We start from the raw sequence: 26,097 nt of genomic DNA, 5'->3' as shown, positions 1-26,097 counted from the left end.
CAATTAAATTTTTTTCAAAGGCTTAATTCTTATGTTAAATTACTAAAATCTCACAAACGGACGTACCCTTAATTGTATCATTTAAATTGCTTTGATTCCGGTAAGCTCCTTTGAGCTTTGATAATAAATTAAGATTCACCTATAACTGATATTAGATGCTTCTTACAAGAAAATGAAGCTAAGAAATGAGTGAATGGTTTCATAATAATATACCTTAAGCTCCCCAACGTAGAGCATATAGTAATGTGAACATGATAATAATAAATATAACACAATCATAAAATAAAAAATATCAAGACGTATTGTAAAAAATTCTTTTAAAGAAAAATTACGAGTAAAAAAAGAAGAAGAGAAAATTCACTATCTTAAAAAAGAGTATAAGAAGATCTATGTCTAAACACAATTTAAAATTTAGTCAACTAACTTTTAAACCCTCATCCATGATGTCAATTTATAGAGATAAATTATTATTTTTTACACAGGGAACTTACCTAGAAAGAATGAACAAGAAATTTACATAAATATGAGTTTTATACTATTTATTAATGTACAAATAATATAACATTAGAGTTTTACATAGATAATAATCTCTTTTTCTAGTAACATGAGGTGATTACAAGATAATATATGCTTAAGATTTAGAATTATTTTGTACAACAACAGTTCCTGTATGCAAATATCATGCTGTAAAAATATGCGGCCGGCCAGTTGTGGCCATATGCAATAATGCTTCTCCTAGAAGCAGTATTAATTTAATAAAAACATGTACGATCCAGTTCTTGACGAAACTTAAACCATAATTAGAGCATGCTTCCCATAAAAGCCTATCAAATGATCCAATCGTAAAGACTCGGTATCCTAAGGAACCACTTTCTGCAACTTCACTTTAAGGCAACATATATAAGCTATATATATACCCCCAAATGCCTTCCTCAAATCCATCCATCCATTCTTCTCAACTTCATTTACAAAACACAAATGCCTCTCTCTTTGCTTTCCAACCTCTTCTTTCTTCCATTCATGGCTTCCCTTTTCTTGTTTTCAGCTCTGGCTCATGATTTCTCCATTGTGGGTTACTCACCAGAGCATTTGAGTTCCAGGGAAAGCCTCCTTGAGCTCTTCGAATCGTGGATATCGAAGCACAACAAATTTTATGAGTCCATTGAAGAGAAGTTGTGAGGTTTGAGGTTTTCAAGGATAATCTAAAGCACATTGACGGGAGGAATAAGGAAATCAGTAGCTATTGGCTCGGGTTGAATGAGTTTGCTGACTTGAGCCATGAAGAGTTCAAGAGCAAGTACTTGGGACTCAAATCACAGGTTTTTAGAAAGAAACAATCACCTGGACACTTCACTTACAGAGATGTAGTTGATTTGCCCAAGTTTGTTGATTGGAGAAAGAAAGGTGCTGTCACCCCTGTCAAGAATCAAGGGTCTTGCGGTAAGAGATATCGAAATCTAGTTGGAACGCGAAAATGCAATCCGGAAATTCTAATTGTACATGAATATTGTGTTTGCAGGTAGCTGTTGGGCTTTTTCGACTGTGGCGGCCGTTGAGGGCATTAACAAAATAGTAACGGGGAACTTGACTTCTTTGTCGGAACAAGAACTGATCGATTGTGACACATCTTTCAACAGTGGATGCAATGGAGGTCTTATGGATTATGCATTCGAGTTCATCGTTGCCAATGGGGGACTTCACAAAGAGGAAGACTACCCTTACCTCATGGAGGAAGGCACCTGTGAAGAAAATAAGGTATATACATATACCATGCATACATATGTACGTACATGCATGCATGGATGCATACACTAATGGCTTGTTTGATATTCTGGTTATATGTTCAGGAGGAAATGGATGTGGTGACGATTAGTGGTTACCACGACGTACCGGAAAACGATGAGCAAAGTATTTTGAAAGCTCTAGCTCACCAACCACTCAGTGTAGCTATTGATGCTTCCGGCAGAGATTTCCAATTCTACAGTGGGGTAAAAACCTTGAAACCCGCAATAAGATCATAAGATTTCACATCACACAGTTTTCTCAAATTTCTTAATTTCCAGGGTGTGTTCAACGGTCCGTGTGGAACCGAGCTCGACCATGGGGTTGCAGCAGTCGGCTATGTAACATCGAAGGGGGAAGATTACGTAATCGTGAAAAATTCATGGGGACCGAACTGGGGAGAAAAAGGGTACATAAGGATGAAGATGAAAACCGGAAAACCTGAAGGGCTTTGCGGTATTAACAAAATGGCATCTTACCCTACCAAGAAGTGAAGAGATATGAGTTCTGGTGTTAAAAGAATTCGTTTTTAAGCATTTTCTCCATATATTTGTTGGCCTACTTTTGCCATGTTCCTTGATTAATACTTAATAAAGTGGTTTACGATTTCAGTTTGGCTTGAAAAGATTCGTATAAATCTTTGACTTAAAGAAGTATGAAGCTAAAATTAGTTTGTGAAAACTAAATAAAAATTAAAAAAATGCAGAAAATCTTTCACACAATCATTTCTGGCAGTATGTTACATGCCTTATTGTTACATGTAGTCTACGTCTCTACCTCCATTGTATTCAAGTTTCATCAAAATATGATGATAGTTCAAATTTGCATGAGTTCATCATACATGCATATGCATGGAGTAAAATGAAGCGCATGTAACTGGTTTTCACATTTCATTATTTGATTTAAGTGAAGGCTTTTGATGTTCAAACCCAAGTTTCTTGGCCCTACGAGCTGAGTACCAACTTCAAGTGCAACTGAGATCAAACAACTTTATCAGCCCTAAACTTCGTTGTATTTAAAGACGCAATCATATAATTGGCCCCCGAGAAACTGGGCAACTTCGGGGTGTTTTACCTGTGAAAATACATGGTCAAAGTGCAGCATAAAGTTCTGCAAACTGATGAAATGTTGCAAAAGCAATGCTAGATAGAGGCTGAACTTTTACCGTTCCGATCTTGAGTGAATCACACTTGAACTCAGCATAAAGATTAGTCTCTATTCCACGACCCTGAAAACATATATACATATAAAAGCCTATATCAAAACAATATAAAAACCCAAAATCTTTGTAGCAAACAGTAGATCGGAAAAGGAGTAAATCCGAGCGTAAAACACAGGAGCACCTAAACCATAATCAGCAGCTCAGTGGGCTTATTAAATCAGTCCATGATAAAGACTTTTATCATTGACAATTTTTCTTATTGTTGAACATGTTAAACTATCCATAGCTACCAATTTAGACTACAGATAATACTTATTCCAATAGCTTGGCTTCGATTATAATTCTTGTCACGTTCTCAAAGTCATGAGGCAAAGAAAAAAAAATCAACTGGAAATCGGCTGGATTATGATAAAGACCTACATTGCCTTCCAAAATAACTAGGTCTGCATCACTCGCCAGGTAGGCAAGCTCCTGTGATACTCTTGTAAGATCAATAACCTACAAAAACAGAAGAGGCTGTTACTTCAATGAACAAAAAATGTAAATTCCTTATCTAGTTTAGATGCAGTAGGTGAAATGGTATGGTCATATCTTACCGGCAAATCATTACCAGAATTGGCAATCAAAAGATTTTTAGTATCAACACCAATAAGCATACCACTTTCATCCTTCAACTGGTAAATTAGCACGTAATAAGTTAGAGAAAGCCCAGAAAAAGAAAAAGAGGACTGAGGAAACATAGTGATCATTATCTAGAACTGTTTTTCTCTCCATCACCTTTGATATAATTTCAACCAATTCGGGGTAAGTTATATCATTAATGGAAGGCAAGTCATTAGCTGCCAAGACAACCTGAGCAAAGAGGAAAACATTGTAAACATAATTCTATTTGATTTTTTCTATCGAATGTAGAATAGTATTAGTTAAGATGATGTTTTTGCCAAAAGTTGCATGCTATATTGGTAGAATGTTGAACTCTTAGTGAATGGTTCAATCTGTTGCTTACTATATGTAAATAACAACCACAAATAAGTACAAGGATTTAAGTTATTTATTCATTAACAACACAATAATTATAACGAAGTTGGACTTTAAGATTGTTGAAACACAAATTTTGAAATTCCCTTATGTTCTATAGTGTTTTACAATATCATAATTAATTAGTTAAACTGAAGAACTTATAACATGTATAATGTATATATAATTTTAAAAAGTACATGAAAATATTTTTGGATTTTAATTGCAAACCTGGTCCCACGTTTTAGCAACTCTCTTGCAAATGGCAAAATACCCAAGATCACATCTGCACCAGAGTTATCGACAAATATGACTGCCTGCCATTCCAATAAAAAAAACTTGGAAATAAGACATGTACAAATAGCATCAACTTTCAATTTTATTGAAAAAGTTAGTGCTGATGTCTTAATATATAGATTAATAAGACTTGCCTTTTTCCAAGATTTCCTGCTTGATTTTGCTTTAAAAGTGTCTAAGTCATCAATGACCCAAGGTCGAGGAACAAGATTTTGACAACTAGCCAAGAAGGACATTCCATCTCTTGAGAAAACCTCAGCAAGCTTCCAAAAGTAAGGAAAAATAGGACAAACAAAAAGTAAGTATCCTTGATGCAAAAGATATCCTATTATGGCGTACTTCTATTCAAAGTGAATATTAATGTCACAGAAAGATCTCAGCCAGAACACATGAAACATGTTAAAGCATAACCCGAATGTATGAGAAGGTTTTCATTTATCATCCATGGGCAAGATGATCCAGACATCCAGCAAAAACTAAAAATCAACACTCTTTAGATGGAAAATGTTACAAGGAACTATTTTAGAAAGCATGAAAAATGCATGGAAATAATGTTGATGGATGGAGATGAATATCCCATGGTGATAGAAGCTACCTCTGCAGAACCAAGATCGAATAAGTTTCCAGCAAATATTCCTCTAACTAGATTCTCCAGCGTTTCTCACCATCTTCAATATTATCATTAAGACAAACTACATCCGGGAATAGGGAGATAGCCTTGGAATTCTCTACATCCTATTGTAAGTTTTCCAAAGAAGAACAGTGTTAACAGAAATAGGGAACATCATATAACCCTGGCAATTATATATCTTTAACACTTGATGCCTCCACTACCCTCCATCACCTTTTCTTACATTGCAAGTTGGACAAACCGTAAAATGATTATATGGCACCCAAAATTTTCATTATGTTGTTATTCCTTGAGAAATTATCATTTTACCACCCAAAAAAAAAAGGGAATAAAAGTTTCCAGTACTGTCCATACAAGCAGATACACCAAAACGAGAAGGTTATAAACTGGAATTCTGTCTACTGGCATTTAGAACAGTTTTTAGCATTACAAGAATCTATAGCATAAATTTCAATACTCACTTTGATTTTCTTGAATGCATCTCTAAATCCCAATTCTCTAAGAACCTGTTCACGAAGTCGGCAGAGAAGCTACAAAACAACAAAACTATCATGAGGGCTGCTGCATACATTTATTCAAGAAAAACCATTTTAAAATCCATAAAGTAATATAGAAATCAGTTTAAAAAAATCCAACTTACAATACAATCAGGAGGCCCGCCATGGTTTTCGGGATCTTTCTTCATATCGTCAAGTAACTCAGCATACCTTTCACAACATTAAGCAAACAAAAAACACACAAACGTAATGAGAAATACTTAAGGAAACAGTTGCAGATGCTTATGACTTTTGAGCAACCAATTAGACATGCTTTCATGGTGTGTTCATCGATGAAAAACCAAATAAACTGTTGAAACGAAGGAATCGTATGTAAAGCTAAAGAGGAAGCACAAGAAATACCCAACACCTTTGAGCAAATTTCTCAGCTTTAGCTGGAGCATCAGCTACAGTAGTATCGCTCTCAGCGTTTTTCCTGCAATACATTGAAGTAATTAGCAAATCTGGTTTCAAATTTAAAAAAAAAACCTAGAAAATATCAATTAACAGCATACTAACGCAAAAGAACAATCATATGAACCGAAGAACTTAATGGAAGAACTTCAAATAACCCAATTTTTCCCGGGAAAAGAAACAAATAAATTAAAAAAAAGTAGAAGGGAAAGGGATACTTGAAAGAGGGAATGGAATTGAGGTAGGTGTCCATCCAGGCAATTTCATTAGGGGTGGCCTTTCGAGGATTATCAGAAGGGAATCTGTAGGGAATGGTGCATGGCCTATAGTTTGATTCGATGGGAGTTTTCAGCAATGGAAATGGTACCATCTCTGAATCGCTTTCCATTACTTGGTTTTCTTGATGGGAAAAATGAGAAACTGAAATGACACCCCCCCTTCAACCTCCTTCCTTTTGTGTTTAATCTTCTTGTGATGGAACCAAACCCAACAACTTTCAAACACTTAAAATGTTTCTCTTGCCTGCTTGTGAAAAATGAAAGTTCCACAGAAGAGCGTGTTTGAACTGTTTTTGGTCAGAGGTCCGGACTTTTGTTTTTTTTTTGTTTTTTTTTTATTTAAACTTTGGGTAAAGTACACAAATTGTCCCTTGACTATAGGGTGCTGCTTTTTTGAGTCCTCTAATTATTAAAAGTTAACAAAATGATCTCTCAACTCTATGGCGTTGTTTTGTAGAGTCCCTTGATTATTAAAAGTAACAAAATTATCACTCGACTATTTATATGTTCCAAACACGTCTTTTTTTTGTAAAATATTAGCGGTTGTCTAAGTTGATTGAGATATAATAAAATTTGGTCTCAAAATCCTTTGAGTTGTATTTTATGGATCAACCATTTATTTATATTATGTAGTTCAGCTAGTGCTTGAAAATAACGGTGGTGTTATTAGACATCATTAATATATAATTTTTTCATATCAACAGATTAACGTCTAATTCAGACAAACATTAATTTTTAACAAAAAAAAAAGACAAGTTAGAAATATATGAATGGTCGGGTGACAATTTTGTAGCTTTTGATAGTTGGGGGACTCAACAAAACAACGCCTTATAGTTAGGGATAATTTTGTAACTTTTAATAGTTTGTGGCCTCAACAAAGTAACACCCTATAGTTGTGGGATCATTTGTGTACTTTACCCTTATATTTTTATTAAAAAATATTTAAAGTTAAAAAATAAAGAAAACCTCGAGAAAAAAAGAAAATAATTATAACAAAATTGACTTGGATAATTTTTTTCCTTTAGGGATCCCTTAGTTCAAAAAGGTTAAAATCCAATCCATCATTTTTTTGTCCATTTATTATTATTATTATATATTTTATGTTTCACTAACAAATGATATAAATTATGTTAATAAATGGTGATTAAATTATATTAAATAATAATAGATGAAAAAAATAATAGACAAGATGTTATTTTGTATAAAATATAAGAATCAAAATTATGAAACTGAACCTTTTATAGCGTCTGAGATGGATTGTTGTGGATGGTAAGTTTACTAATTTCCAATGGAGGAATCAATAATCCTTTGAGCAATGTGTGTCAAATTAAACTTTAAAGTCAAGTTTAAGAACGAACTAATTTACCTTAATGGTTAAAGGAATTGTTGTTCCTAGAATTTATAGGTTCGAGCTCCAACTACTGCAAATGTGATTAAACATTCATTGTCAAAAGATTGAGAATACTTAGAACAAATACTACTTTGTAATTACTTTTAGCTTAATAAAAAAAATCAAGTTTAGGTATCTAATTAGACAAAAAAAAATCAGTACTAAATTGCATATTTAAATTGAATTAAAGTACCAAAAATGTCTAAAATTATAATTTTTCCTTTTATTGTGCCAAAATTTAATATTTAATATGTATAATTCAATTTAACATAAAAAAGTTTGTCATTTTTTATCATATTATGGAATTTTTTACATAATGATTTTTAGATGTTTTTAGAATTCAATGTTATTTACAAAAAAATATCAAAGGTTCAAAATGCAGACAAAATAAAAATCAAGGGATTAAACTAACCAAAAATAATAATAAAAGCGCCAAAACAAGACTTACTGGTATTAAGCCAGTTTTTTACATTTATATGACATGTAAGCATTTTCATGGCATGTAAATGACAAACTTTTCCAAAGTAATATATATATATATATATATGTCATCAATAGATTTAAATTAAGATATCATATTTTTGATCTCATTACGTTTATCACAATTATAAACATATAACATATATTATTGTAATTATTGCAAGTATCGCCATCGTAAATCTTTATTAAAAGGAGCTGATTTTTTTAAAAATATATATATAATAACAAAACAATAGTAGGAATAGTGGTTCGCTATTTCCGCAAATTACAACTACGAACCATTGTTATTGGTGTGATTCCACTTCACACCATTATTTTCTATCATAATGATTTTAGATGTCGCCGTTACCGTTATATAACAGCCACTACTCTGTAACCCGACCACTATCTAAATCCCTGATGTGTTCATCGTCACCACATATATATGTATTTCTTTATGGAATACGTTTATCGTCAGAGTTCAAAATTTAAAGCAATTAAAAAACCATTCCATAGATGTAAAAAGTAGTATTTTGAGAGTGATCCATCACAGAAAGAACAACCATGAAAGCTAAAATTAACTTGAGCAAAAAATATGCATATAAAAATGTTGGAAGAAATTTTTATCAAAGCATTAATAGTAGCAGCATCTCACCCTGCCTTATTGTTACATGTTACTCTACCTTCGTCAAAAAATATGAATATAAATATGATGGTAAGTTTACATGGATATGCAGAGAGTAAAAATGAAGCTCACATTTCATTATTTGATTTAAGTGAGAGAGCATTTGACGTTCAAACTCAAGTGTTTTGGCCAGACCAACTGACCCCAGTGACACTTTCATACGGTAGTGAATGATTACCAACTTTATCAACCCGAAACTTCGTCATATTTAAAGATGCAATCGTATAGCCGTCCCCCGAGAAACTGGGCAACTTCGGGATGTTTTACCTGTGAAAATACATGATCAAAGGGCATAAAGTTCTGCAAATTGATGAAATGCTGCAAAACCAATGCAATATAGAGGTGAAAATGTTACCATTCCAATCTTGAGTGAATCACACTTGAACTGAGCATAAAGATTAGTCTCTATTCCACGACCCTGAAAAAATATATACGTATGGAAACCCAATACCAGAACAATATAAAAAAACCGAATACATTAGTTGAAAACAGTAGATCGAAAAGTGTTGAATCCGAGCATAAAACACTGAAGCAACCTAAACCACAGTCAGCAGTTCAGTGGACCTATTCATCAACCATACATTATGAAGATTTTTATCACTGAAAATTTTGCTCGTCGTTGAACATGTTAAACATTGACAAATCTATAAGAGCAATAACTAATAAACCTACCATGCCTTCCAAAATAACTAGGTCTGCATCACTCGCCAGGTAGGTGAGCTCCTGTGATACTCTCGTAAGATCAATAACCTACAAAAACAGAAGAGGCTGCAACTTCAATGACCAAAAAAAGTAAATTCTTGATCGAGTTTAGATGCATTAGGTGAAATGGTATAGTCATATCTTACCGGCAAATCATTACCAGAATTGGCAATCAAAAGATTTTTAGTATCAACACCGATAAGCATACCTCTTTCATCCTTCAACTGGTAAATTAGCACGTAATAAGTTAGAGACAGCCGAAAAAAGGAAAAAGAGAAACAAGGAAACAAAATGATCATTATCTAGAACTGTTTTTCTCTCCATCACCTTTGATATATTTTCAACCAATTCGGGGTAAGTTATATCATTGATGGAAGGCAAGTCATTAGCTGCCAAGACAACCTGAGCAAAGAGGAAAAAGTTATAAACATAATTCTGTTTGATTTTTCCTAATGAATGTATAATATCGGTTAAGATGATGTTTTTGCCGAAGTTACACGGTATATTGGTAGAAAGAATATGTTGAACTCTTAGTGATCTTTGTTCCATCTGTTGCTTACTATATGAAATAACGACCACAAGTGCAAGGATTTAAGTTATATACTACTTCTGTATCAACAACACTAAATATATCTAAGGCAGGCTTTAAGATCGTTGAAACCAATAAAATACACACGCCACAAACTTATATAACATATAATTTGAATTTTGGATTTTAATTGCAAACTTGGGTCCCACGTTTTAGCAGCTCTCTTGCAAATGGAAAAATACCCAAGATCACTTCTGCACCAGCGTTATCGACTAAAATGACTGCCTGCTATTGCAATAAAAATGAAGATGGAAATCAGACATACAAACAGCATCAATTTTTAATCTTAGTGAAAAAGTGAATGTTGATGTCTTGATATATGCATTATGTTGACTTTACCCTTTCCCAAGATTTCTTGCCCCATTTTGCTTTAAAAGTGTCGAAGTCATCAATGACCCGAGGACGAGGAACAAGATTTGACGAGTAGCCAAGAAGGACATCCCATCCCTTGAGAAAACCTCAACAAGCTTCCAAAGGTAAGGGGACATAGCACAAACAAAAAGTAAGTAGCACCGCAAAAGTTATCCTATTACGGTATACTTCTATCCAAAATGAATATTAAAATCAAAGAAATCATCTCAACCAGAACACATTAAATATGTTACAACATAATCCAAACATATGAGAAGATTTTCATTTATCAATGATAGTACATCCATGGAAAAGATGATCATGACACCCTGCAAAAATTATAAAAGAATGCTGATCCAAGTGGAAAATGTTACAAGGAACGATTTTAGAGAGCATGAGAAATGCATGACAATTATGATTCAAATTGCTTAACCCTGATCATAGGGAAACAAAAGTGCCTGGTAGAGATGAGTACTACTAAGCATGGTAAGTTTGTAACTACAACAAATATGACCTGCCACTTATTGTAAGAGTAAATACTTTTGACAATAATGATGACGGGTGAGATGAATAGCACATAGTTATATAAAGTACCTGTGCAGAACCAAGATCAAATATGTTTCCAGCAAATATTCCTCTAACTAGATTCTCCAGCCGCTTCCCTTCGTCCTCAATATCTTCATTAAGACGAACTACTTCCTGAAATAGGGAGATAGCCTTGGCATTTTCTTCATCCTATTGCAAGTTTTCAAAAGAAGAACAGTGTTAAGAAAGAAAGGAAAAGCATATAACATTGGCAATTATATATCTTAACACTCCACTACCCTCCACAACCCAAAATGTTCATTTTCTTTGTTATCCCTTGAAAAACTACCATTTTATAAAATAAAAAAAGGAAATAAAATCACCAGTATTGTCTATACAAAGTGATATATTTTCACTCATCAAAATTAGAAAGTTATATTTTGGAATTCTAGCAGATCGCATATAAAACAACAGTTTCTAGCAAAACAAGAACCTATAGCATAAATTTCAATACTCACTTTTACTTTCTTGAATATGTCTCCAAACCCCAATTCTCTGATAATCTGTTCACGAATCCGGCCGAGAAGCTACAAAAGCGCAAAATTATCATGAGGACCGCATACATATCTCCAAGAACAACCATTCTGAAATCCATAAAGTAATATAGAAATTAGTTCCAAAAATCTGACTTACAATACAATCAGGCGGTCCTCCATCCTCCATGGCTTTCGGGATCGGGATCTTTCTTGATGTCATCAAGTATATCAGCATACCTTTCACAACATTAAGCAAACAAGAACATACAAATGCGATAGAAGTATGGAAGGAAACAGTTGTCTATGCTAATGACTTATGAGCAACCAAAGAGTCATGGTTTTGATGGAGGGACCATTGAAAAATTACCTAAAGAAAATGTTCATAGATGAAATGAACTTTTGAAACAAAGAAGTATATGTAAAGCTATACACGAAGCACAAGAAATATCCAAAACCTTTTAGCATATTTCTCAGCTTTAGTTGGAGGCTTGGAGCATCAGGCACAGTAGTATCGCTCTCAGCTCTCTTGGAGCGCATCAGTTTGAAAGTTCAGATAATCGTTTAAAATCCTTTTGTTTATTTGGAAAAAAGGTTCAAAATATATTCCCAGTAAACAAGAAGTTCGAAGATATCCATTATATTGATCTCTTTCTTCTTCTTCTTCTTATTGCTTTAGAGTAGTTTAGTTGGGTTTGAGCTGCAGTTTCAAGATTAGAAAACTTTGATTTCAAAACATCAAATCCTTCATTTATCAGCAAATTCTTCAGAATAATATGAACCATAAATTAAAAGTTGATAAATATCAAAAGATTGGCAGTGTTTTGTGGAGTATTTAATTGCAGATAATTATAAATAAGATTCGTTTCAATAAATGTCGGACCAAATGCTTTTTTAAAAGTAAAACACCTTAGTTTCAGTGGAAGATAATTTTTTGTTGTTGATAGTAAATTTAGGAAGATACCAATCTTTTAGCTATTACGACTGTGAAGAAAGGCAAGGTTTTGACATAACTTTCGCTATAATCTGCAAACTTCATATAATTTGTTGTATGGAATTCAAACTCACTATTCTTGAATTCAACATGAACTCTAGATTCTCAAATTTGAAGACTTTTTTATTGATTTCGATTTGTGGGGCTCTTCTATTCCTTTGAATTCATCCAACATACATTCCATGTTTTCAGTTTCCTATAATTTGATTTCTTTCAACTTGTTGCTCCATGACGAGGACTATGATTTGATAAATCGTTCATTTTATTCTAATGCAATCTCTGGTTTGACCATTTTCCAAGGATTTCTTTTGCAGCCGTTTTGTTGTACAATATGATTTCCCTTTTTTGTTTTGTTTTGAGAAAATTAATTAAAGAGTGTAGCAACAAATCTAAACAGAAGCAGATTTCGTTTAGTGCAGGGTTAAACTATAAGGTATTGTTTTGTTGAGTTCCTTAATTATTAAAAATTATAAAATGATCTCTTAATTATAGGATATATTGTTTTATTGAGTCCTCCAATTATTAAAAGTTACAAAACAATCATCTGACTATCAATATTTTCCAAACTACTTTTTCCGTTAAAAATATCCTAATTAGATGTTTAGTTTACGATCATTGTAATTCTAGATATTTTATCATTTTAATAAAATTAACGGCTTCTATTAAATATATATATATAATCACATATAATAACTGATTTATACATTTTCACTTATAAAGAATATATATTTTATAACCAACGATAAAAGGCACTAGTGACTGAATAATTTAAATTTTATTAACAAAAAATACTAATACATTAACATAGAAATAGAAAATTCAATAATAAAAAGACAAATTAAAAATATTTAATAAAGACTTCAAAATATTGATGGCAATAAAAATAACTTGACAAAGAAGTTAAGGTATAATAGTTGGTTTTATATGTAAAATTATATATTATAGATTAATAGATAATAGATTGATAGGCTCATGAGGGGTTTAGATCTCATACTTTTTTAGATAGGTGCGTTTTTAATTATTTAAGTATAGCATTTTAAATATATATTTATTGAGTGATTAAACAAAAGGTCGATATACATGTGTTGTTGGTATAACAATGTAACGTGATTTGTATTCGTGCAATTACATTTTTTTTATATTCATTTTTTGTTTTGTTTTTTATAATAGATTTTTTTTATATTTTAAGCCATAACTTTTTTTACTCTTATTTCAGTCCAACTTCAAAATTTTGACAAACTCCTACCATATTAACAAAAGACAAATCCTTAAAAAAACACTTCCCGAATAATGATTCCTACAAAAAGTGCATTTTGACTTGCATGGTAGTGCCTTCAAAGAGCGACAATCTAAAAAAAATCAAAAATAGATATTAGAATGAGAAATAATTTTTAAATGAGTGATATTTGGGTAAAAATATGTCTCTTCATCTATATGCTTTATGTTTAAGATATATGTAATGTGTTGTAAAAAACAGATACATTGTAATTAATAACCAGATAGTTTAGTGGAATGATGTTGTGAATAAAATAAATTGAGTTGAAAAAATAATTCTTATAGTAAATTTTGTAGTATTCAATCCGAATTAATCAATTAATAAATCAATTATAAGTTGTTGTAATAATTTATTTTAATCGTTATTATACAGATTTATTTATCAATTTTAATTTTAATTACAGTGTTATTTTTTTTACACAAAAGTGCTGAATGTGATTGAAAATGTAAGTTCAAAAATAAAATAGCAAATGCTTGTATGGTGGCGCGAAGATTTAGTTATTTCCAAAATAAAAGTGAAGAACAAAGGCTCCCCACCCGCTGCTGCCTCGCGCTCTCTCTATATGCTTCGTTTTTATTGGATTTGATTCTCTCTCAGGCATTTTATTTCCTAATGGATTTCCATTTCAACCAACACCGATGCAACATATCACCGATCTGAACACCAGTATTTCAGGGCCGCGATGTCATTCTCCCAAACGCTCGGTGGTCCGTCGAGGTGTGGCCGCGTTTTGGGACCATCTCTCGATAAGATCATCAAAAACGCCGCTTGGCGAAAACACTCTCACATCGTTTCTTCCTGCAAATCCACTCTCGAGAAGCTTGACACTCTCTCCGACACCGGATTATCCGATCCGAAGTCTCATGTACTTGGCATTTCCTCGTCCGACGCTGATTTTGTCCTCGCCCCTATCCTCCTCGCCCTCGACTCGAATTACGTCAAAGTCGCGGAGCCAGCACTCGAATGTACATTCAAATTGTTCTCTCTCGGCATCGTTCGCGGCGAGATCGATAGCAAGGCCTCCAATCCGATCCTGTACAAAATTGTCGAAAGCGTTTGCAAACTGGGTGGCATTGGTGATGAATCGGTCGAGCTTGCTGTGTTACGTGTTTTACTCTCTGCCGTTCGATGCCCTTGCGTTTTGATACGTGGCAATTGCTTGATTCACGTCGTTAGAACTTGTTATAACGTATATTTAGGTAGTTTAACAGGAACCAATCAGGCATGTGCTAAGTCAGTTTTAGTTCAGATTATGCTTATTGTATTTACCCGAGCGGTAGAAGATTCCATGGACGTTTCAATCAAAACAGTGTCGGTTAATGAACTTTTAGAGTTTACCGATAAGAATTTGAATGAAGTTCAATTTATAAAGAGTTTTATTAGCGATGTTATGAATGCTAGCGAAGGGGTTCCAGATTTGAAGCTTTTTCAGCCGATTATGGTTCGAGAATTGCAAAATGGTGAGACTAAGTGGTCGAAAAGGGAGCAAAACGAGGAAGTTGAGGAGGAAGAGATGAAGGAAGGGACGGAATCAGGTTCTGGTGTGGATAGCAGTAAAATTAGGGAGGATGGGTTTCATGTTTTTAGGAATTTATGCAAGTTGTCCATGAAGTTTTCCACGCTGGAGAATATTGATGATCAGGTCCTTTTGAGAGGGAAAACATTGTCTTTGGAACTCCTCAAGGTTATAATGGACAATGAGGGTCCAATATGGCGCACAAATGAGAGGCAATTCATTCTATACTAAGTTAAAGTAGGATTCTGGTCTTTTATTTCCTTTTTAAGACGGACTTATTATTTGATATGATTAGCTGCCTGTTATAGTTGTTTGCATGGTGCCATATTTCTATGGGACTTTTAACCATTTTTGTTCTCCACATAGTTCTTGGTCTACTTTTACTATGATTATTGTATTAGGAGCTTTAAAATGGTATTAAACATTTAGACTTTGGATGTTTGTGTTATCTTATCAAGACGTGGGTGTTACATGATTAAGTAGATGAAAAGATATTTAGGTTTCATATTCCCAAACATGGCCTACCATGTTAGACATTGCTATGGGGTCTTGATCCACCAAGCAAGAGGAAACTTAAGAAATCCTGAATGAACCTGTGTTAGACACATTAATAGAAGATTCAGTACTCTCAATTCTGCGCAATATAACTCCCAAATAACCTTTTCTTTTCTAGTGCATATATACTCAGGGTAGTGGGAGGAATTATCTGCAGAATCATTGCTTAGCTAATTTTACAGAATAATAAGATAAATGCTTCAAAAAATTGTCAATTATTTCACTTTTAACAATTTATTTGTTTTTCTTGCAAGTTTTATACGTCATGTAGTGTTTGTCATAAATAACTCACTTGTTTTTCTGCAGTGTTCAGTTAAATTTATTCTGCTGTTCTTATATTCCGTGTTACATCATGCAGGTTTCTTAATGCTATTAAGCAGTATCTCTGCATATCGTTGTTAAAAAACAGTGCATTGTCCGTAATGTCAGTTTTCCAGCTCCAATGTTCTATTTTTATGAGCTTGTTAACAAAATTTAGATCGGGTTTGAAAGCTGAAATTGGAATATTCTTTCCTATGCTTATCCTTCGAGTTCTAGAGAATATACTCCAGCCAAGTTTTCTACAGAAAATGTCTGTCCTCAATTTGTTGGAAAAGATTGCTGGGGATTCACAGATTATCATTGATATATTTGTGAACTATGATTGTGACGTGGATTCACCAAACATATTTGAAAGGTATTCTTTTGTTCCTAATAATTGTTGATGCAAGTGTTTGAAATGAATGTTGCCTTCGTCTCCTCTAGTGTGTTTGTCATGTCAAACTTTCTATAGAAGCATCCAAAATTACATATAAAGTCCTTTATGAATATGACACCTTTGTTAATATTTGAAAAAGAAAGGCGTTCAACATTGGAACTAGCTTGTGTACCATTTATTGATTGATGTTCTAAGAGCATACTTTTTCTTTTTCTTTTTTAAATCTCATACCTTTTTAAATTTCTTTTTCTGAACTTCCACTTAAGCAAAATATATTAAAATATTATAGTTCTGTCATATGTGAAATTGCATATGAATTGAAAGTCTTCTCCTAAATTTTGTATAAAGAATGAAGGTCAACATAGTAATTAACTTCAGCACCAGTCTTTGGTGATTTCTCAGTGTTTGGTTTTGCTCCTTTCTAATGTAAATATATAGATCCTCATTTTCTTATTTCTTAATGCATCATACTTTATACAGTGTATTAAAACTCTTATAATTCCATCAGATATTTGCAGGGTTGTCAATGGCCTCCTGAAAACTTCTCTAGGGCCGCCGCCTGGTTCAACCACAACTTTGTCTTCTGTTCAGGATTTTTCTCTCCGGAATGAATCAGTGAAGTGCTTGGTTAGCATCATTAAGTCAATGGGAGCATGGATGGACCAACAGCTAAAGATAGGTGATTCTGACTTGGCCAAGAGCTTTGAGAGTGATTCTGCATCAGAGAGACAATCAACCTCGTTTTCAGAAGATGAAGTTCTCCCTGATTGTGAATTCCACCCAGAAATGACTTATGAATTGTCAGATGCTGCTACGCTTGAGCAGCGCCGGGATTACAAGATTGAACTCCAGGTTAGTTATTTCTTTATGTTGGGACAAAATTGTCACAGAGGCTGCCTTCATATATTATGATAATTTGCCATATTACAATCACTTCTATTCATTCATGTAATTTTATGCAGCTTAATTTTATGTGTATTCTCTCCTTTTCTCTACAATCTGTGTTTTAATGACTACTTTAATGGGTTACACGCAGAAAGGTGTCTCATTATTTAACAGGAAGCTATCCAAAGGCATCGAGTTTCTTATAAAAACCAAAAAAGTTGGCAACTCTCCAGAGGAAGTGGCTTCTTTTCTGAAGAATAACACTACCGGGCTTAGTGAAACTGTAATTGGTGATTATTTGGGTGAAAGGGAGGAATTTGCTTTGAGAGTCATGCATGCTTATGTGGATTCATTTACTTTCAAATCTAATGATTTTGGTGAAGCAATAAGGTTCTTCCTGCGTGGCTTCAGGTTACCTGGAGAAGCACAGAAAATTGACCGCATCATCGAGAAGTTTGCTGAGCGCTATTGCAAGTGCAATCCAAACTCATTTACGAGTGCAGATACTGCCTATGTACTGGCATACTCTGTCATAATGCTCAACACTGACGCCCATAATAACATGGTCAAAAATAAGGTTTGCTTGTCAAAGCTGTTTTTGTTTCTTCATCTTATTCATAAATTAGGAGCTTTTGGTTCACATGCTTGCTTAATGCTTACATATATGTGTCCTGCGAAGAACGTTTTTGATATATTATTAGGCTCATAAGTCATTCCCTGCCTCAAAATTATTCCTGTCAGTAGTATTGATTTTCCTTGTACTCTTACAAATTGTGGTTTTAATTTTATATGGATAAAGTTATAATAGATTTGATCATGTTCTCATTTCTATTATATGTTGCTTCTGTCAGATGACAAAGTCTGATTTCATCCGAAACAACCGAGGAATAGATGATGGCAAGGATTTACCTGAGGAATATCTGGGAGCTCTCTATGAACAGATTGTGAAAAATGAAATTAAGATGAATGCTGATTCTTCTGCTCCCCAAAGCAAGCAGGCAAACAGCTTAAATAAGTTATTGGGTTTGGATGGTATACTCAATCTGGTCAGGTGGAAACTGTCGGAATCGTCTTTCGGTTGGACCCCAAAATTAGGCTTCGACTTGAATAAAATGAGTTAGAGTCACCATCGACCACTTTAAAACAAATTTAAGTGGGTCGGACACCATATTACTTGATCTACGTTTATCAGAAACGTGTCGGGTTCGGGAGTCGGTTACGGTCAAGGAATGATTAACACCCTTAAACCGCCCTTTTGGTACCAATTAATTTTCCGGTTGTCTTTTATTTGCGAAAATTTAAATTTAAATTAAAATTCAAAAATTCAATCCGAATTAATTACATTTGATCGATTGAAAATATCTCTAAAAATCAAAAATATTGTCAGATTGTAAAATAAAAATAAATATGAAAAAAGAAAAATAAATAATATAATAATAATAATAAAATGAATACAATAGATGACAAAAATAAATAAAAGTTAGTTAAAAAAAGGAATAATAATAAGAAAATAATAAAATAATAAATAAACAAAAAAACCCCAAATACACGTGGGTTTTGATTAACAGAAAAGGATATTAAAGTGGAGACAGGTAGGGCCCACCAATAATTTGGTATGATGCTAACCTGATCTTTTTGCTGGATTTCAAACATAATAACAGCAACACGAAACAATATGAAAACAAAATACGTACGATTTGCATGTCGAACTTTCATTAATTTGAATCGAAAACTTCGGTGTTGAGCGGTTCATGGTGACCTGGTTCTTGGCTTGATCGTTGGCGGTAATCTCAACACGATCATGTTGCCAAACACCAACGCAAGAATAAGTGGTTCCGAGATCGATGAACAAGGCGGCGTACATCCTTGCAATCGGCGGTGGACTAGGAATTGAGGATCGCTTCTGAGTTGAGGAAGGTACCCGGTGTGTGGAGACTCAAGTGGCAGAAGATAAAAGATGGATTGAACCACCATATGTAATGAAGATCCAGTCGGTTTCATGCTTGGGCTCTATCTGAGTTCTGTTTTCTTCTCGGTCTGTTCGTGCAAAGGGAAATGCTTGAAGGCAGAAGAGGAAGGGCCATTAGTTTGCACTGGATTTGGATAAGCCAGGTAAGTATGCTCCTTTCCTCCATCATTTTTACTTCATGTCGGCCTCTGTTTCCTCAGCCTGCGTCAACGGAATGACCACGCGTCTCGGTCAAGACGACGACAGGAAAACCCACAAGGGCTCTCGGATTCGCTCACCTCGGCCACCTCCACTAAAGCTCTCGAACCGCCCCCTCTCTGGATCCGAAGAATCTCTTTAAATATTAAAAGTACAGAGGTTTTTACAATCAAAGAGGAAGAAGATGATATTCACGTGGTGGCCCCCTTCCAGTTTTTCCCCCCTTTTTTATCGCCCCCTTTTTGATCAGAAGACTCTGTTTTTATATTAAAAGCACAGACCTTTTCCAATCAAAGAGAGAATACCAATTGATATCTGCGTGGCCCCTTAAAAAGCAAGAAAGAAAATGGGGTTTTATTTTTTAGTTAGTGGGGTTGTGGTGGTTGTTGGGTGGTGTTTGTGAGAAACGTGGGAATGGGGTAGTGGGTTGATTTAGTGGGTAGGTATTTAGTTTATTTAGTGGTTTAGGTGATAATTTTAGGTAATAATTAATAATACTAATAATAGTAAATAAATAAATAATAATATTTAAAAAATTCCGGACAAAAATGGTGTCTACAGAAACGAACAAGAGAAAAACCTTTAGGTGCAAATGGGTTTCTTATAAGACATATCCAAGAGGTTTGCCACTTGTAGTGGTTTGCCATTCTTTACTCATTTGAAGTTGATTGGTGGGCAAGGAATAGTAGAAGTTTGCCACTTGTAGTTGTATGAGTCATATCAGTTTTGTCTTGGATCATAGTTTCAATTTGGTAGTTTTGAGTTTTGACAGTGTATTCTTCCTTTGTACCATTTATCTGTGCGCTTCAGATGATTTTCCACATTATGGTTAGAGGGATAGGTTTTAATAATGGATTTAAATAGCTACGGCAGACACGTTTTCTATAACATTGTGTCTTTCATAGTTGTGATGCAACAGAAGCAACGGTAGTCATGATTTTCTTTGTCTGTTTGCTCGACTTACCAGAAAACATAGTAATTGTTTATGACACTATAATCATATGCTTATACATGAAGAATAATATTCACATATTGTAAATTGAATCTAAATACAAGAATACTTATCATTCACTTTTGTGAGTTAAATTGCTACGGATTGCTAATCATTCTTTTCCAAATCAAGGTGAATATTAGTGGAAGAGGGGGCTGAAACCGCAAAACCACAATTGTATCATTGCTTTTGGGTCTCTATTTATGTTACATTCTTCTGCATTTCATTGGTTGTGATATGATGGTTGGATTTCATTTGATTTTAATTGATCCCGGGCATACAAGTCAGATAAATAAACACGCATTTGAAGAAAAAGAAAACAAAAGGATTCAGTTCTTGTATGGCCTTATTACCTTATAGATACTCTTTCCATTTTCTTTTCAAATTGATCTTTGTTCTTTTATCACCCCAAAAATCTTTGAAGGCCTACTACATATTACATAATATTTATAATTGTAGCCTTATTTTATTTGCTATTGCAGGTCTGTTTATCACGTTGTTTCAGATGTAGGAATCTTGAGGTTTATGGTGGAGGTCTGCTGGGGACCTATGCTGGCTGCATTTAGTGTCACTATTGGCCAAAGTAATGATAGACTCGCTACCACTCAATGCTTACATGGCTTTCGATATGCTGTCCATGTAACTGCAGTAATGGGCATCCAGATGCAGAGAGATGCTTTTGTCACATCTGCGGCGAAGTTCACTTTTCTCCACTGTGCTGCAGATATGAAACAAAAGAATGTTGATGCTGTGAAGGTATGTAGTATTTCTTTGCACATAATACTAACAAAGAGTGGAATCTCCCCCCTGGTTTTCTCATATGCTACATCAGTGGACACATTAGAATTGCTGCATCTGAATGTCTGCACATACAGCTTCCACTACGGATACCAAAAAATTCATTTGTTACCTGCATAATACTTTTATGCTTTTTTGTTCCTTTTCTATGTGTTTTGGTTGTGCAACATTGATTGTCTTGTAGGTTGATGTAGAACCAATTAACATAAGTTGTGATGGTTTAATAATGAAAGTTCTCCAATTGTTTGTTAGAGAAGTAGGTGCGAAAAATCAAGGCATCAAATTTTGTTAGTACTGCATGTTGCATTTGTATGGTACACGTTTCTTACTGTGAAATGTTATTTTCAAATCTCACTTGTTGAAACATTTCACTTTATACAGACAATAATATCTATTGCCATTGAAGATGGTAACCATCTTCAGGAGGCCTGGGAGCATATATTGACATGCCTGTCCAGAATTGAACATTTACAACTGTTGGGAGAAGGTGCACCAGCTAATGCAGGCCTTTTATCTGTGTCTAGCACAGAAACAGATGAAAATACATCAAAATCTGTTGGTCTTCGGTCTCTGAAGAAAAAAGGAAGCATCCGGAATCCAGCTGTAATAGCAGTTGTCCGAGGGGGTTCATATGATAGCACCTCTGTTGGAGTCAATAGTTCTGGACTTGTACCTCCAGAGCAGATTAATCAACTCATTGCAAACTTGAATTTATTAGAACAGATTGGAAATTCTGAGTTGAACCATGTTTTTGAACATAGCCAAAGGTTAAATAGTGAAGGAATAGTTGCATTTGTGAAATCCCTATGCAAAGTTTCTATGTCAGAGTTGCAGTCTCCGACGGATCCTCGAGTTTTTAGCTTCACAAAACTAGTTGAAATTGTGTAAGAGTCTTACCTTTTCTTTCAATATAAATTTCCTTTAATGCTAGCTCCAACTTATCTTGAGTTTTTAGCCTCACTGATAAATTTGCCATCTCTCTCTGATGCATCCATCTCTCTCTATCACCCCTCCTTTGTGTGCCTATGGAAAACCCTTATTCTGCAATGTTCTATTTCAGGCATTACGATATGAACCGCATCAGATTAGTTTGGTCTCGCATGTGGAGTGCTCTCTCTGATTTCTTTATTTCAGTTGGATTGTCCAAGAATTTGTCTGTAGCAATTTTTGTGATGGATTCATTGTGGCAGCTTGCTATGAAATTCTTAGAACGCGAGGAGCTTGCAAATTACAACTTCCAGAATGAATTCTTGAGACCATTTGTGATTGTTATGCAGAAGAGCGAGTCTACAGAAATACGGGAATTAATTGTTCGATTCATTTCTCAGATGGTCCTCAGCCGTGCTAGTAATGTGAAATCTGGATGAGAAGTGTTTTTATGGTATGCTAAGGGCTCATATAAGATATCTATTGTCGTGCAGCTCATAGCCTTTCTTTTCTCTCAATTGTGTCCTTTTTTCTCAGGTTTTTACAGCTGCTGCTGCAGATGAGCAGAAGAATATTGCCTTGCTGGCTTTTGAGACAATGGGAAAAATAGTTCCAGAACACTTTCCTCATGTAACTGAAACAGAGGCAACCACTTTTACAGAATGTGTACGATGCCTCATCAAGTTCACAAATAGCAGGTTTAAAGTGGATATTAGCCTCAATGCTATTTCATTTCTCCGGTTCTGTGCCCTCAACCTTGCTAAGGGAGAACTTGGTTGCATTGGCAAGAGCTCGGATGATGCTTCATCTGTTTCAATTGTAGATAAGGATGATTCAGGTGTGCAAAGCTTGACTGATATTGATGATCATGGATCCTGTTGGGTTCCTTTGCTAGCAGGTAACTTTCTAGTTTATTTGCTTGCAAATCCTAAAACCTAGCTGGTACTGCAATGAACCAATGGATAATAGCCTCTTTATGAGACTGACACCTAAGCAACCAAACCAAGCAGATTATATGATTGACGGGTACTGTAATATTAGACCTAGAGTTCAACATGTGTATGTCACCTTTCCCTTGTTGCATTTTTCTTTTTGCCCCATCACAATTCCTTTCTCTTAAAGTCCCAAGTGATAAGTATGGTTGATTAAATCATTGCCCAGGATTTTTCTTCCGTGATTGCCTTTTTCTTACATCCCACTGCTGTGGCTACCTTTAAACTATTAATTCTGCACTTAGGTCTTTTATGGCAATCCTGATTGGATCGTATGAATTATTCCATCAAAATTACGCCCAATTTATGTTAGACTCTTATTGCTTGAATGCCAAGATATCTCCTCTGTTTCTTTCTGAATGGCAATTTGCTTCTTATCACCTTTGGTTTTCAATTTTGCAAAGATGAAGTGCTGTTCCTGTTTCCAATTTATAGAATTTTGATATGTCGTTTCAGGTTTATCAAAACTAACATCAGACTCGAGACCAGCCATCCAAAAGAGTTCGTTGAACGTGCTTTTAACATCCTCAAGGATCATGGTCATCTTTTCTCACAAACATTCTGGATTAGTGTTTTTAGTTCTATCGTTCTCCCAATATTTAATGGCACATGCGGAAAGGGAGACATGGCAGTAAAAGACAAGCAGGATTCGCCAACTTCGAAATCCTCGCACCCTGATGGAAGTACTTGGGACACTGAAATTTCTGAACTGGCCGCACGCTGTTTTGTAGATCTTTTATTTGTCATCACAGTGTACTGAGGCCTCAGATATCGAATGTGATATCTATTTTGATAGAGTACCTAAGAAGCTCAACGAAGAGTTCTGCAAACACTGCAGTTACAGCAATATCTCGTTTGACAGGAGAGTTAGGGAGCAGATTTTCAGAAGATGAACGGAGAAGAATTTTTCTAGCTTTTAAAGAAGCAACCACATCAACAATGTTGGAGTTTATGGCGCTTTTAAGAATCATGGATGACATCAAATTGCCTGACAATTCTCAATGCTATGCTAATATCGAAACAAGCTCCGATGATGGATTGATCAATGATGATGTTAAGGATCTTGAGGATGATACTCTGCAAACCGTGGCTTCTGTGGTTTCAAGAATGAAGACTCGTATCGCACTCCAGCTGCTCTTGTCGCAGGTTCTCCAGATTACTCGCTATATTATTGCACGCTAATAATTGATGATTTTAGAAGGCCATAAAAACATGTGACGAAATCATATTTGTTTTGGCTTTCACCATTTCAGGTTATAAAAGATTCGTCGAAAAAACATGTACAGTTCTTGTCAGCTGCCAACATTGTCGTCGAGATATTTTCTTCATGCTCAACAACTGAACTCTGAGACTACCCTTCGAAAGAAACTACGGGTAGCATGCTCGATCTTGGAGCTCACTGATCCTCCTACGGTTCTCTTCGAGAACAAGGCTTACAAAAATTATCTCCACTTCCTCCAAGATTCATTGAAAAACAACCCGTCAGTCTCCGCAGAGATGAACCTAGAATCACAACTTGTGGCGGTATGTGAAAAAATATTACAGACATATCTTAACCACGCTGACCACAACTACATGCAGCGGAAATCAGAGGCGAAACTTCCGGTTACGCATTGGAGTGTTCCGCTGGCTTTAGGTAAAAAGGAAGAATTGGCAGCTAGAAGTTGTTTACTGGTGTTAGCACTGAAGGCATTGAGCAGTTTGGGAAGGGATCCTTTAAGAAACCACATGGCAAATCGGTATCACCTGTTGGTAGATCTTGTCCGGATCGAGCACAGCTCCGGCGAAGTCAAAAGTGCTCTAACCAACATATTCCAGTTAGGTATAGGTCCAATAATAATGCAATAATCTATCATCTCATACAATAGCAAATTAAGAAATTCTTCAAAATTTGTAGCTTTGTAAGGTATTATCTAATTTTGTTTATAAAAGTCATTATGGTATGTTGATTTCTCTTTGGAATCACATGTATCTGGAATTTATGTGACTCACTCCATCTTTTTGTTAATAATTAAAAACTGGATAATGAGGAAGGTCCTGAAGACAGTGGGTTGGCTCATGGCTGGCTGCTGCCCCGTCATTACCCTGTGTTTTTTTTTTGAATTGTTTTCATCTTTGATGGGGGCATTCCAGCACTACCAGTAACCAAAAAAGATAAGCCATCTGGTAATGGTAGGTTGGCTTTGCCCCACATTAATTATATTTCTAAAATAGATGGAATTTGATGAATTATGCTTTTCAATTTTTTAATCAAACTTCAATGTCAATGGAATCTCATTATGATAGATTCGTTTTTTGTAATACTTTTCTTTACCACTTATTTTTTAAAAAAATAATAACTATTAATTAGTTTTAAGTACAATATTTTAATGTATTTATATATGTTAACATCTCCCTTTTCCCCTAGAGTGTAGGTTCAATACTCATTAACACACCTCCAACAAATATAATTATTCGAACCCAAGACTTCAAAAAAGAATAACATTCTCTTGATCAAGGGAGACACTTGATAAGTTTTAATGTATAATTGAATTATATAAATTTAAAACATTTATGAATATCAAAAAGTGATCAAAGAAATTATGTATTGTTATTTGGTTAAGAAAACTTTACATATGTATTACCAAAAAATTGATAAGATTAAAATATAAATTTTAAAGGAATTCAAGGTGGAGCAAAATGAACACAAAAACTCAACTACTTTTTAAATGTTCTTTTATTCTTTGAATTGATGGTCAAGTCCAATAGTGTAATTTCAAAGCCATCTGTGCCATGTTTTCATTGTAGTTCCAAATTTTAAGTCTTTTTCTGGCCATTTTGTTGGATTGTTTTCTTAACATATTCTTCCCTTCGAATCAATCTCACATTATTCCCATTTTGTTCTATGAACTTTTAAATAAGATGATTTTATCGCTTCAAAACATAAAAACCAAAATTGATTTATTTTT

General features: G+C 34.5%; 1 protein-coding gene and 4 pseudogenes across 1 annotated transcript; 2 read left to right on the top strand and 3 right to left on the bottom strand.

Annotated features, from left to right (window-relative positions):
• The first annotated feature begins 953 nt into the window (after positions 1 to 953).
• On the top strand, positions 954 to 2,397 carry LOC120134402 (annotated as a pseudogene).
• Positions 2,398 to 2,596: 199 nt separating this feature from the next.
• Positions 2,597 to 6,316, bottom strand: LOC120133841 (annotated as a pseudogene).
• Positions 6,317 to 8,823: 2,507 nt separating this feature from the next.
• Positions 8,824 to 11,170, bottom strand: LOC120133828 (annotated as a pseudogene).
• LOC120133826 (damage-control phosphatase At2g17340-like) lies at positions 11,157 to 11,891 on the bottom strand. Its single transcript, XM_039150339.1, has 3 exons — positions 11,810 to 11,891; positions 11,512 to 11,591; positions 11,157 to 11,405 (listed from the first exon to the last, which is right to left on the bottom strand). The coding sequence occupies exons 1-3, from the start codon at positions 11,889 to 11,891 to the stop codon at positions 11,244 to 11,246; spliced, it is 324 nt and encodes a 107-aa protein (XP_039006270.1). The 3' UTR covers positions 11,157 to 11,243.
• A 2,363-nt stretch (positions 11,892 to 14,254) lies between these two features.
• LOC120134224 lies at positions 14,255 to 25,016 on the top strand (annotated as a pseudogene).
• Positions 25,017 to 26,097: the final 1,081 nt, after the last annotated feature.

The sequence above is a fragment of the Hibiscus syriacus genome, unplaced genomic scaffold (assembly GCF_006381635.1).
Source record: "Hibiscus syriacus cultivar Baekdansim isolate YM2019G1 unplaced genomic scaffold, ASM638163v2 tig00110597_pilon, whole genome shotgun sequence".
NCBI lineage: Eukaryota > Viridiplantae > Streptophyta > Magnoliopsida > Malvales > Malvaceae > Hibiscus > Hibiscus syriacus.
Note: the sequence above shows the minus strand (reverse complement) of the source record. Positions and strands in the feature narration are given on the sequence as shown.

Coding starts and splice junctions, on each gene's coding strand:
- LOC120133826 (XM_039150339.1), bottom strand. CDS start 11,891: ATGCGCTCCAAGAGAGCTGAGAGCGATACTACTGTGCCTGATGCTCCA. Junction 11,592..11,809: donor GCTGAGAAATATGCTAAAAG/GTTTTGGATATT, acceptor ATGTTGTGAAAG/GTATGCTGATATACTTGATG. Junction 11,406..11,511: donor GAGGACCGCCTGATTGTATT/GTAAGTCAGATT, acceptor GCGCTTTTGTAG/CTTCTCGGCCGGATTCGTGA.